General features: G+C 47.8%; 1 protein-coding gene across 1 annotated transcript in view; it reads left to right on the top strand.

The window, feature by feature from the left end:
- LOC144505354 (receptor expression-enhancing protein 2-like) overlaps window positions 1-12,921 on the top strand; it is an 86,374-nt gene that overhangs the window by 45,038 nt on the left and 28,415 nt on the right. The window contains exons 4-5 of the mRNA XM_078231475.1: window positions 11,556-11,632; window positions 12,715-12,835. Of these exons, the coding sequence (XP_078087601.1) occupies window positions 11,556-11,632; window positions 12,715-12,835 (198 nt within the window). The remainder of the gene's footprint in view (window positions 1-11,555; window positions 11,633-12,714; window positions 12,836-12,921) is intronic.

Genomic DNA, 12,921 nt, shown 5'->3' on the forward strand with positions numbered 1-12,921 from the left:
TTGTGAAAGTGCTCAGTGATTTTCTTCATTCACAAAGAGATGGCAGTCTAATGGCTCTGCGTGTTGTTTGTTTCCATCACTAGTTATGCTTCATTGCACCGAATTGTCTGGGGGTGCTGGCAGTTAAAGATGGAGATATAAACACATGTTCTTTCAAGAAGAAATGAGAAAGGAATCTGCTTTGAAATTAAATCTTGAGATTATCTGTTACTGCTCTTGGGAACTAATGTGATGAGTCCAAGTCATTTAAGATGAATTCAAATTGTGACAAATCCTTTAAAGTTTTTGAGCATCTGCAGCTGGTGGATTGATTCTCGGCCTAGTCAGGCGATATCTTCCCTGCTATTAGGCAAAGTGATGATTTTCTGAGGGCTAAACTTCTTTCAATGTGTTGCATTCCAAAAAGCCAGTTGGTGAAGGATAGGATTGGAGCCACTCTTTACTCAGCGTTACAGTTATTTACAGGGTGAAACATTACAAGCATGCACCTGCTAAGTCAACCAGACCACAGTTTGAATAAGTGTCTCATATGACCACCCCCCCCTCCCCTCTTACTGTAACTAACACAAATATCAACATTGATTAAACATTACCTTAAAGGCAACTAATACATTAAAACTATGGAAAAGATATCTGCCCCTTAAATTCCTGACCCAACTGAAAATCCCATTCCATGTTTATACATTACGTCGCACTCTTACAGAATTATAGTGCAGAATCATCCAAAAAAATTATTAGTATCATCTTGGGCTGGAAAGCCAGTGCAATGCCTGCTGGCTTGGGCAGCATAATTCCAATCAGCTTTTTTGAAAGGGGACATGTTTTGTATCATCATTGAGTCATCCTGTGTCATACATTGATAACATCCAGTGTCCATTGAAAGCTGTCTCCCTCAGTCTTCTGAGAATTCCCAAACCTTTCTAGCAGCAAGGTCCATTCCAGTAACTCAAGGGTTAATCTTCCAGTATCCTTAAATAACTACCTTTCCCATCTGGGAACAAGTTCCCAGCAGGATCCTGCCTGGTGGCTAACAGGTAACAGCCTTCCCCCTGTTCTCCATAACAGTTGGTGCCTCCTGGTTACTTTCCCCGAGTCTCATGTATGCCAGCGTGTAAAATAGCTGCCACATGAGATTCAATCGCATTTGCCTGGGCATCCTATCCCCATGGCAACCAGGTCACATAGGCTGGGCACCGCTAGCAGGAGGTTACACTTCCCTCTCCACAACTCCATTTTTTACCTTGAATTAAAAGAGACAGTTTAAAACTTATAAAACCTTGGAACTGCAATTTGAGGAACTTTGTAATCATTTACTATTTCATTGTAATAAAAAAAAAGCTTTTGAGGAATCCTAACAACTCAAATTAAAATGAAATTCCCAGGATCGATGAAGCATTCCCATCTCCCCAGTGCCCTTCAGTCACAAAATCAGTTTTTCTTCATTCTCTTTTGAGTACTCAACGAAATTAAACAAATTAACCAAATTTAAAGGGACATTTAGAAAGTAACTTTTACAGTCAGTCAGTCTTCTTGAGCGCTTTGCATTTAGGCATGTCCTTGGCATATATTTGCCAAACCGCAATCGAATGATTGATTGGCCCAGATTTATCTCAGCCCAAATGGGATCAAGTCCACTGTTATGGGCTCTCATCTCATACACATGCTTGCTGTCTAACCAACTGAGCTTCCAGAATGTCGCTTTATATTCTCTTGAGTAAAACAAATGAACAATTAATGGGGACAAATTAGAATATTATCAGAAGATCAAATTAAAGGGGCTGCTCCTTAAAGGGCAACTGCAACAAAGACAAAAAACAGAACCAGAAAGCAACCTTTACAGACATCAAATCAAAATGTGCTGGAGTGGGCGAGGTCAATAAAGCTCCCCCACCCCCACAGTGCCCACCGAACACGATAGACCTTGATCATGAGTGTCTCTTGATGCCCATTGCCGACATACAATTAATATATAATTAGCACCCAGTGTAATGACGGAGGGTGCTGCACGCGGCAGTGCCGTACAATTGTAGGTTCTTCCAGTTCACGGGCTCCTTTTTGCAACCTTGTGGGGTCCGTGGACCATGTCCATGTTTCACGTTATAAGCTGCACAACCTTTTTTTAGTTTTCTAAAAATCCTTTTATTGATGTTTTGTTTGCACTTCAGTCCCACGCTCCTGATCTACTGACACCCAGTGCGGAGGGGAGGGGAGCGGGGAAGGAGGAGGACCTCCTTGTGAACCTGCTCCTGGGCCTAGCAAGGCATTCTATCTAAAGGTCCAGGCAGTGGGTGATCGAGGGAATCGTCCAACCTGACTGTCTGCCCCTCTACTGCGGCTATATTCGCGGCCGGGTGTCCCTGAAGAGGGAGGATGCGGTGTCCGAGGGTACAGTTGATGCCTTCCATGCCTGCTGGGCACCGCTGGGACTGGGATGTATTATTGACCCCTTTAGTCACATTTTAATTTGATGTTTTAAGTTTCCTTTCCGCGTTGTCTTTTGTTTCGGGCAGTTCCCCTCTTTTTAGGGAGCTGCCCCTTTTGAGTTATCCCTAAGTTAGTTTGATTTCGTTTATTTAGTTCAACAGGTAAAGATATCTCTGATTGAGGTCATAATTGCCTGTCCAATCAGAGAGTCTCACCTGTATAAATATGAGTGTGTCAGGTCCCCTGGCACTCCTGATTCTGACTGTATACTTGAAACATTCTGGGAGTGGAATAGAGTTGGTAAATAAAGGGAATGTGGTGAAGGGACACTGGCCTCTGAGGAGTTATTTCACCCAAATGACATGTGTTTGTACACTGCATAGAATCCCTACATTGCAGAAGGAGGCCATTCGGCCCATCAGTTCTGCACCGACCACAATCCCACCCAGGCTCTATTCCCTTAACCCCTTGTATTTACCCTGCTAATCCACCGACACTATGGGGCAATTTAGCATCGCCAACCAACCTAACCTGCACATCTTTGGACTGTGGGAGGAAACCGGAGCACCTGGAGGAAACCCACGCAGACACGGGGAGAACATGCAGACTCTGCTCAGACGGTGACCCAAGGCTGGAATTGAACCCGGGCCCCTGACACAATGAGGCAGCAGTACTAACCATTGTGCCGCCATGCTGCCCCTACAGCAAGCCTCATACCTAATTCAGTCATTTGTCAGATGTTTTGCTTTGGTCTAATATCTGAATAGAGGCTCTAAAAATTCCGAGCTGTTTCTCTAATTTTGTATGAGGTTTAAAGAACATCCACTCTGTTTTAGACAATAAAATTGAAAACGCAAACTAGCTCCTGGGATTTGGTTTCATGCACCCAAACATCGGATGCACTGGGAGAGTATGAAAGGCCAACTTCTCTGACTGTTGAATGTTAATAAGCAGAAAACCTAGATAACATTTCTAGGATCTGGGTTTTAAGAAAGATTAACTTTCTGTTTGGTCTAATCATGCAGCTAGACTCTTTATATAATATATCTTTTCAGAGGCCAATGTAAGGTCAATTGGATGCTTACTAATTGGTGACCAGCGTTGAGTGCTTCCAAGTGATTAAGGAATGTGAGATTGAAGTAAGCATTAGCTGTAATTGAATTCCAAACCAGAAATAAAATTTCAAAGGAAAAGAGTTTTCTTTTTAATTTCCCTTGTTAAATCATATAAATAATCCTTTTGCCTTACAATGTAAATGTTTAAACATGTGCATCCATATTTAAATGATTAATTTTAGTCATGCATTCCACAGTCCTCTTTTTAAAAACAAAATCTCTTGCATCTTTGTCCTAATTCTTTTGTTCACTCCATCTATGCTTTCTTGTTCTTGATAACCAGCCATCAGAAAAGATCTATTATTATATACACTGCTCCATGCCTTTTATAATTTTTGAAAATTGTATCAACTTACCCCATAATCTCTTATGTAACAGACATTTCCACTTTTTAAAAAAATGATTCACGTGCCCAGGTTGTCACAGGCAAGGTCAGCATTCATTGCTGACCCCTAATTGCCCCCGCCCCCCGCCCCCCCCGCCCCCCCCCCCGCCCCCCCCCCCCCCGCCCCCCCCCCGCCCCCCCCCCCCCGCCCCCCCCCGCCCCCCCCCCCGCCCCCCCCCGCCCCCCCCCGCCCCCCCCCCCGCCCCCCCCCCCGCCCCCCCCGCCCCCCCCGCCCCCGCCCCCGTCCCCCCCGCCCCCGCCCCCGTCCCCCCCGCCCCCGCCCCCGTCCCCCCCGCCCCCGCCCCCGTCCCCCCCGCCCCCCCCGCCCCCGCCCCCGTCCCCCCCGCCCCCCCCGCCCCCGCCCCGCCCCCGCCCCCCCCCCCCGCCCCCCCCCCCCGCCCCCCCCCCCCCCCCCCCCGCCCCCCCCCCCCCCCCCCCCCCCCCCACGTGCCCAGGTTGTCACAGGCAAGGTCAGCATTCATTGCTGACCCCTAATTGCCCCCGCCCCCCGCCCCCCCCCCGCCCCCCCCCGCCCCGCCCCCCCCCGCCCCGCCCCCCCCCCGCCCCCCCCGCCCCGCCCCCCCCCCGCCCCCCCCCGCCCCGCCCCCCCCCGCCCCGCCCCCCCCGCCCCCCCCCCCGCCCCCCCCGCCCCCCCCCCGCCCCCCCCGCCCCCCCCCCCCCCGCCCCCCCCGCCCCGCCCCCCCCCCCCGCCCCCCCCGCCCCCCCCGCCCCCCCCCGCCCCGCCCGCCCCCCCGCCCCGCCCCCCCCCCCCCGCCCCGCCCCCCCCCCCCGCCCCCCCCCCACGCCCCCCCCCCCCGCCCCCCCCCCCCGCCCCCCCCCCCCCGCCCCCCCCCCCCCCGCCCCCCCCCCGCCCCCCCCCCCCCGCCCCCCCCCGCCCCCCCCCCCCCCCCCCCGCCCCCCCCCCCCCCCCCCCCCCCCGCCCCCCCCCCCCCCGCCCCCCCCCCCCCGCCCCCCCCCCCCCCCCCCCCCCCCCCCCGCCCCCCCCCCCCGCCCCCCCCCCCGCCCCCCGCCCCCCCCCCCCCCCGCCCCCCCCCCCCCCCGCCCCCCCCGCCCCCCCCCCCCCGCCCCCCCCGCCCCCCCCCCCGCCCCGCCCCCCCCGCCCCGCCCCCCCCCGCCCCGCCCCGCCCCGCCCCGCCCCCCCCCGCCCCGCCCCGCCCCCCCCCGCCCCGCCCCCCCCCCCCAAGTCCTGTACAAAAACTCATGGGCCATATATGCAAGATACTCCTTCCTTTAGCAGGAACACTCCTAAAGCTGATCCCTCGCTGATCAATGCTGACGAGCCACTGCAAGCAAACTTGACTGTGGACTTTTCTGAAATTTATATGCCCTGTTTGTGAACAGAATTCCCACTCACCTGAAGAAGGGGCTTGCAGCTCCGAAAGCTTGTGTGGCTTTTGCTACCAAATAAACCTGTTGGACTTTAACCTGGTGTTGTTAAACTTCTTACTGACTTTTCTGAAACACAGACCACCAATGCTACCCTGAACTGTCCACAACCAGTGGAAACAGCACCCCCAACATTCAAAATGTGCTGGTGCAACAAGCAATCTCCAGTCACATCCCTGGGAGACAGCACCACTTTCCACCTCCATTGAAGGACTGTTGGTTTTTAATGTGCCTGCTTGGATTATTACCGGTTAGATTTCAGCGTTCATGTTTTTTCAAGTAGCAGGATAGTATGCCTTTTTCTTTTGAGGGCAAAGATGCAACATGAGGCATACGTTGGCTGTAGGTGTGTGGTGTCCAAGTTGTCATTATTGATTCATTAAGTGATTTTTAAAATCTCTCTCCCTTCTGTATGTGATAATTCATGATGTTTGCAGGAGATAGTGAGATTTGTGGTTGCTTTTTCAGGGCAGTTATGGGAGACCTAGATTGCAAATTCTCTGAGTTCATACTCCTTTCCTTTGCTTGATTGACTTTTATATTATTGAGAAGCTCGCCTTTGCGGACTCTCTGGCTTCTTTACAATGTGATAAGAACACATAGCGTGCCATGATTTCCTTGTGCAGGAATGTGAAAGGAAGCCCTGTGTTTCAGAATCATTTTGGGATGGTTCCATTTCCTCCATAAAGGGAGTATACAACCAATCAAGTGACATGAAACTGAGCAAAATAGTGTTCTTTTAAATGAATTCCCGAGTGTTGGTGTATAGGGAAACCACAAATGCAGCTGTCAGCAAAATTCCAGATAATGGGGAGAGGAAGTCATCTGGTGCCACTGAAATTGTTCTATATTTTTCAAGGCTCACAGTCGCATCTGCCTGTAGATTCTGATTGAAAAGTAAAACTCAATCCATGTAGGTCTTGACTTGGAGGCAGGGACCAGGGATTGGGTGAAGTTCAAAAGGCATTGGCAGAATTCCGGAGCCTTATCCAATGACTGTTGTTTTTCAGGTAAGGAGTGTTGGCAGATTATTAGATCATGGGGGAATATCACAGGCAAACCAAATCAGTCATGGACAGGGATAAGTTTCACTTTCCAGCAGTAATCATTGGATGATCGGGAATAGGTACCGATAGATTTTCTCTCTTAGCCAAGGAATACTGATGTGCAAATTTAGCTCTGCCAGTTAAAATCAATGATTTGTCCAATGATCAAACTCATATACTCCCTGATCAGTACAGCTCAGTATCTTTAACCTGGCATTGCAATTATCCTGTGAGCTTAATATCCCGTAATAGGCCCATGAAAACATGCACACTGCGTGTGAGCGGTGAGGAAATTAATATAGCTGCCTGCTCATAATTCACTGTTGCTAAACGAACTCATAACTCAAATTGCTCTGAGCATTATGTTCACAGTTTGCACCCTTATTTTTATTGCATAATTCAAATGATTTGATAACTTGAAGTTGCTTTTGAAATATCCAGATTAGACTGTAGTCACAAAGTCCCAGAGTTGTATTTAACACAGCTAATCAGGAGATAGTCAATCCTGTTACACTAATATCTAATTAGTATAGTAAGTTTTTCTCTAATTGCAAACCGCAAATGTCCCTGATGACCTACATTATAAAGCATGGTAGGAGAGGATACAGAAATGTTGCATTTTAAGTAGTAGATATAGAATCATAGAATCACTACAATGCAGAAGGATGCCATTCGGCCCATTGAGCCTGCACTGACAACAATCCCACCCAAGCCCTATATATCCCCATAACCTCATGCATTTACCCTGCTAATCCCCCTGACATTAAGGGGCAATTTAGCATGGGCAGAAATGTTTAAACTCCATTTGTCTTCAAGGAAGGAAAAGAGAATCTTTCAGGCCTGCAACGTTTTCAATCACCATTTTAAGGACTTGATGCTCTCTCTGTTAGTAATCTAAGTGCAAGTTGCATTTCTGGACATCATTAAATGTTATTTCTGTGTAGCTGCATGCTCAAGGAATAGGAATATATTGAGTTTACATTTCAGGTTTCCTGAAAATAAACATTTATCCTTTCTTTTGATTTAAATGTATGTCACCCCCACGGAGTTATGACATTGTAGATTTTTAAGGAAAATGGTTGAAAGTACGTTCGTGCTTTAAAAAACCGTAAAGTTAAGTTTAAAAAGCCTTTCGAGATGGCCTTTCACAGCAGACAGTTGTCTACACAGCTGAATGTTTAAACATTGTTGAATTGTGTTATCTCGGAATCAGTTACCGAGAGAGTCATTCATAATTCAAGGAGGCCGTGATCAACACAGTTGATTCTTCTAAAGGTGTGAAACTCCTCTAATACTGACAGGAAAAAGACTGCAACTTAGTTAACGTCTTTGCTTTATGGAATAGTCACTCAACTAAATTAAAATATCAGCCATTTTTGCATTTTTAAAACTTTAAAAAATTAACTTCCATCTGTGACTGACATTTGCCGCTCATTCCTCATTGCTCTTGAATTGATGGATGTGGTGATGGTACTCCCACAATGCTCTTTTTAAAAACTTTTTCACGTTATATGGGCGTCGCTGGCTGGGCCAGCATTTATTGCCCATCCCTAATTGCCCCAGAGCGGCAGTGAAGATTCAACCACATTTCTGCACCTGGAGAGATGCTGACCAATCTGATTGGCGGACAGCTCTACAAGGCGGGACTTCCATCCAAGTGAGGGTGGAAGCTCCCCTACTGCCAATCAATGCTTACTCGAGCATCACGTGGCAGCAGGCCTGTCAGCGAAGGTGTGTTCCCCGCCAATTCTCTGGATGGTGGGGGTTGAGACTCCGGCATTCTAAAAGTTCAGTTCATTTAGTCTGTATTCTGTCTGCAGGCAAGGGTAACCGAGCTTAGGAAGCATTGGTATAAGACATCATATCTTGCACACTAACACAAGAATATCCATCATACTGTGATTTAGAATTTGGCGACTGGTACAGTGAAATGCGTCGAAGACAGTGCGTGACTGTGACAAGTTTTCCATGAAGTGAAGAACTACCAGAATGCTCTATCATCATCCGCTCACCCAATCCATGCAGCGGGCTTGATATTTACAAGGTGCTCCAACTTTTAGGATTTGGAAGTTTCCCATTGATTTTTTTGGGAGTAAGCTGCTCACAACCTCGGAAAACCAGTGATCATGAGAAGACAGGCTTACAAATTGGGGGGAGGTAGAGACAATTGCCAGAGTTTTCTTCAATTCCACCTTTATAGCTTTCCCTTCAGGCTTATCCAGCCGGTAACACTGGCACATCCACCTAGCAGTGACAGCATGGCACCCAATGCATTGAGCTTGCCACTGTATGCAAAGTACACATCCTACTAAACGCATGCCCTCCTTTGTTTCCGAGTGGAATCCCTCACTTCTGCTCTGACCACCCAACCCCCTCCACCCTCCCACCCTTCCCTCCCCCGGCCCCCATCCATTGAATCACTCCCCCAATCCAAGATAACTGTACATGAGACGAGTAGGAAACTGGGCAACCTCACGAGTGTTTCTCACGCATTCATGACCTCATGGGTACCAACTCAGATACAACAGTCAGAGTGACTGGTTCGGTATCAGTTTCCTTGAGAATCACAGAGGAGAGGTGAGCAGAGCGGCATAGGCGGCAGCAGAGGAGGAGCTACTTTTGCTTTTTCATGTTCAACCAACAATTCTGGCCAACCCTACTGGTCGCTCTGCTGCATTAACATCAAAATGCAGCAGGTACCGATTATTTCATAGCATTATACAGCAGTAGTTGCCCATTGATGGACCCACTGTAAAGCATTGTTGCAGTGTTCTGCCTTTTGTCTGGGGGATTTTTGATAATGTTGCTAGCCAGAGTTACAATCCAAAAATTGTAAATAATGTTCTTTAAAAATGTTGTACAAACGTATTACTGGCAGAAAGACCTGGAATTCTGGTCTGGATTCCGGGAATTCTTGAGCCACTAATACCTGAATATCCAGTCTGTCTGTTTCGGTAAATAGTCGTGACTCAATGGACCGTGAAAATCAGGAAGTAATGTGGCTGCTGCTGGGGTACTATGTATTAATCTGCAATGCTGTTGCTGTGGTACGACTCCATTTGTAGGTTTAAGGAACCGAAACCTTCATTTGAGGCTTGGTGATTGCTATGTATGCCCCTCAGTGAATCATATAAACCATACAGTGCAGATTGAACATGCACCGACAACAATCCCACCCAGGCTCTATCCCCATAACCCCACCTATTTACCCTGCTAATCTCCCTGATGCTAAGGGGCAATTTAGCATGGCCAATCAACCTAACCCACACATCTTTGGACTGTGGGAGGAAACCAGAGCACCCGGAGGAAACCCACACAGACACAGGGAGAATGTGCAAATTCCACACAGACAGTGACCTGAGGCCGGATTTGAACCCAACCAGGTCCCTGGCGCTGTGAGGCAGCAGTGCTAACCACTGTGCCACCGTGCCGCCCAGCATTTTTGGACAGCAGGCCACCTACTTCCTGTGCTGTTACTTTCTTCCCAGGGGAAAAGTGATGGAGGTCATTTTCCCTGGAAATTTAGTTTTTTTTAAACTCGTGTATTCACCAATGGACTGAAGACAGACAAATGCAGCAACTGCCCCTGTCCCTGAGATACAGTGCAACCACTTGATGTCACAATAACCTGGTGCAATGTGAAGTGGCTGACTGCCATTCGAGAGTTTTTGCCTAATTTGCTCTGTGTGGAAGGACAATGTTTAGTGTTTCCTGAGCAGGTTATTGTGGTTCTTTACCTCCCTCGATGTTACATTTGTGACATGTACAGTCGTACTTCAATAATTTAATAACCATGACATTTGAAAACCAATAGCAGCCTGAATGATCCTTAAATATTTCATAGAATGGGGAAAGCAAATTTACCACAATAGTTTCAGATATATCAGTGGATGAGAAAGGAAATGGGGAAGGTTTGAAAGGACCAACTGTTTTATCCTGTCTGTCAATTCTGTTCTTAAGCTTTGGAAGGATAAATTTAGGACATCTAGTGGCATCAAGAGGGTATGACACTATAAAACAGTTTTAAAGCTTGAGAGCTTTGACAAGAAAAATGTCAGCTCTGGCTTCTGGGAACCATTGCCATTTGCAGCATTTTTGAAGAAAATGTTGTCGTATTAATTTGGGGATGTCATTAGGTAATAACACCAGGTAATATTGGCGAAGTTAGCAGCATGGTGACACAGTGGTTGGCACAGTGGGGTGGCACAGTGACACAGTGGTTAGCACAGTGGGGTGGCACAGTGACACAGTGGTTAGCACAGTGGGGCAGCACGGTGGTTAATTAACTTAATCCAGGAGACTGCCACACGTCGCCAAGGATCTGGTTTCAATTCCAGCCTTGGGTGACTGACTGTCTGTGTGGAGTTTGTACATTCTCCCTGTGTCTGTGTGGGTTTCCTATGGGTGCTGCGGTTTCCTCTCACACTCCAAAGATGTGCGGGTTAGGTGGATTGGCCATGCTAAATTGTCCCTTAGTGTCAGGCAGACCAGTGGTGTAACTATGTGGGTTATGGGGATAGGGCCTGGATGGGATTGTTGTTAGCGCAGACTCGATGGGCCGAATGGCCTCCTTCTGCACTGTAGGGATTCCAGGATTCTATAAAGTTTAAAGCGTGTGTTTGTGTTTACAGTAGCAGGATACGGATTATTCATCTTGTAGCTTTCTAGCGTTTCCATTTCTTGCCCAGATTGACTTACTGCCAACATAACTGTCTAAGAGTCCCTGTTTGATAAGCAGATCAAGTGCTGCTCACTATATAACTTCACCAAATTGCTGTTCGTTTAACAGAGTAGGAATCACTCTCTCTAACTGAACTGAAAAAGATACAAAAGTCTGAGGTCATGTAGCAACTGACTCAAAAACAGCTGCTTCCCTGCTGTCATCAGACGTTTGAATGGACCGACCTCGCATTAAGTTGATCTTTCTCTACACCCTAGCTATGACTGTAACACTACATTCTGCACTCTCTCCTTTCCTTCCCTATGTACGGTATGCTTTGTCTGTATAGCGTGCAAGAAACAATACATTTCATTGTATACTAATACATGTGACAATAATATTGATTCAGCAGTTAGGATTAATACAGAATTAATCCTGGATGGGCTATCTCTTACTTATTGATACTGTTCTTTCTCTCTCTCTCTCTGTCCAATCCCAAAAATCTCTCTCTCTTTCAGGTGAAGTGGATGATGTACTGGATTGTATTTGCATTTTTTACTACAGCAGAGACCCTCACAGACATAATCCTGTCTTGGTGAGTAGTATATATGTATCACAGCAATACTGATTTTGGAACTTACAGGCAAAAGATATTATTCTAGCAAAAATCAGTTCACACCAACTCCATTAAGGGATAAAACTTATGTTATATTCTTGTTTTTTTGGTTAACCTGCCCCTGGATCACTCCCCCTCCCCCGCCAGCTAAGATATGCAGGAGCTTTTGTACCTCATCCACCCCGGCAAAGGACCCATTTACCCCCATAAGATTTTACAATTGATTCTTGAATGAGTCTCAGATATTTTTGTTCCTTGGTCCTACCATTCTGAGTGTTAAAGTTTATTTATTAGTGTCACAAGTAGGCTTACATTCACACTGCAATGAAGTTACTGTGAAAATCCCCTAGTCGCCACACTCCGACGCCTGTTCTCTGAGGGAGAATTTAGCATGGCCAATGCACCTAACCAGCACGTCTATCGGACTGTGGGAGGAAACCAAAGCACCAGGAGGAAACCCACGCAGACATGGGGAGAACATGCAGACTCCGCATAGACAGTGACCCAAGCTGGGTGTCGAACCCGGGTTCCTGGTGCTGTGAGGCAGCAAGGCTAACCACTGTGCCACCGTGCCACCCAGCCATCTGCTCGAAGATATCTTTTCACCAATGTCCCCTCCTTCACAGCTCCGGGGACCCAGGTTTGATTCCGGCCTTTGGTGACTGTCAGTGTGGAGTTTACATGTTCGCCCCACGTCTACATGGTTTCCTCCCACAGACCAAAAGACATGCTGGTTAGGTTGAATGGCCATGCTAACTTGTCCCTTAGTGTTTCAGGATGTGTGGGTTAGGGGGATTAGCAGGGTAAATACGTGGGGTTACGGGATAGGGCCTGGGTGGCATGCTCTGTCAAAGAGTCGGTGCAGACCCAATGGGCCGAATGGTCTCCTACTACACTGTAGGGATTCTATGACTCTATGGCATGTGGCACATGTCCTCCACTTGCATTCCTTGCAAGCTTACCAAGTAGGAATTGAAGATGAAGTGAGACGATGGAAGGGTTTTGGGGACATAAGCTGCTGAATCTGTCTGCTTAATCATCTTCCTTCTCTGTTCCCGTAGGTTTCCATTTTACTTTGAGTTGAAGATAGCTTTTGTCATCTGGCTGCTGTCCCCATACACAAAAGGCTCCAGTGTCTTGTACAGAAAGTTTGTCCACCCAACCTTGTCCAGCAAAGAGAAGGTACCACTGATACAGCTCAACTACATCCGTTTACTATTGCTTAACCTGAAGAGGAGAACCTAGGATGCAGCATTCCATGAACATTT

The sequence above is a fragment of the Mustelus asterias genome, chromosome 16 (genome assembly GCF_964213995.1).
Source record: "Mustelus asterias chromosome 16, sMusAst1.hap1.1, whole genome shotgun sequence".
Lineage (NCBI taxonomy): Eukaryota > Metazoa > Chordata > Chondrichthyes > Carcharhiniformes > Triakidae > Mustelus > Mustelus asterias.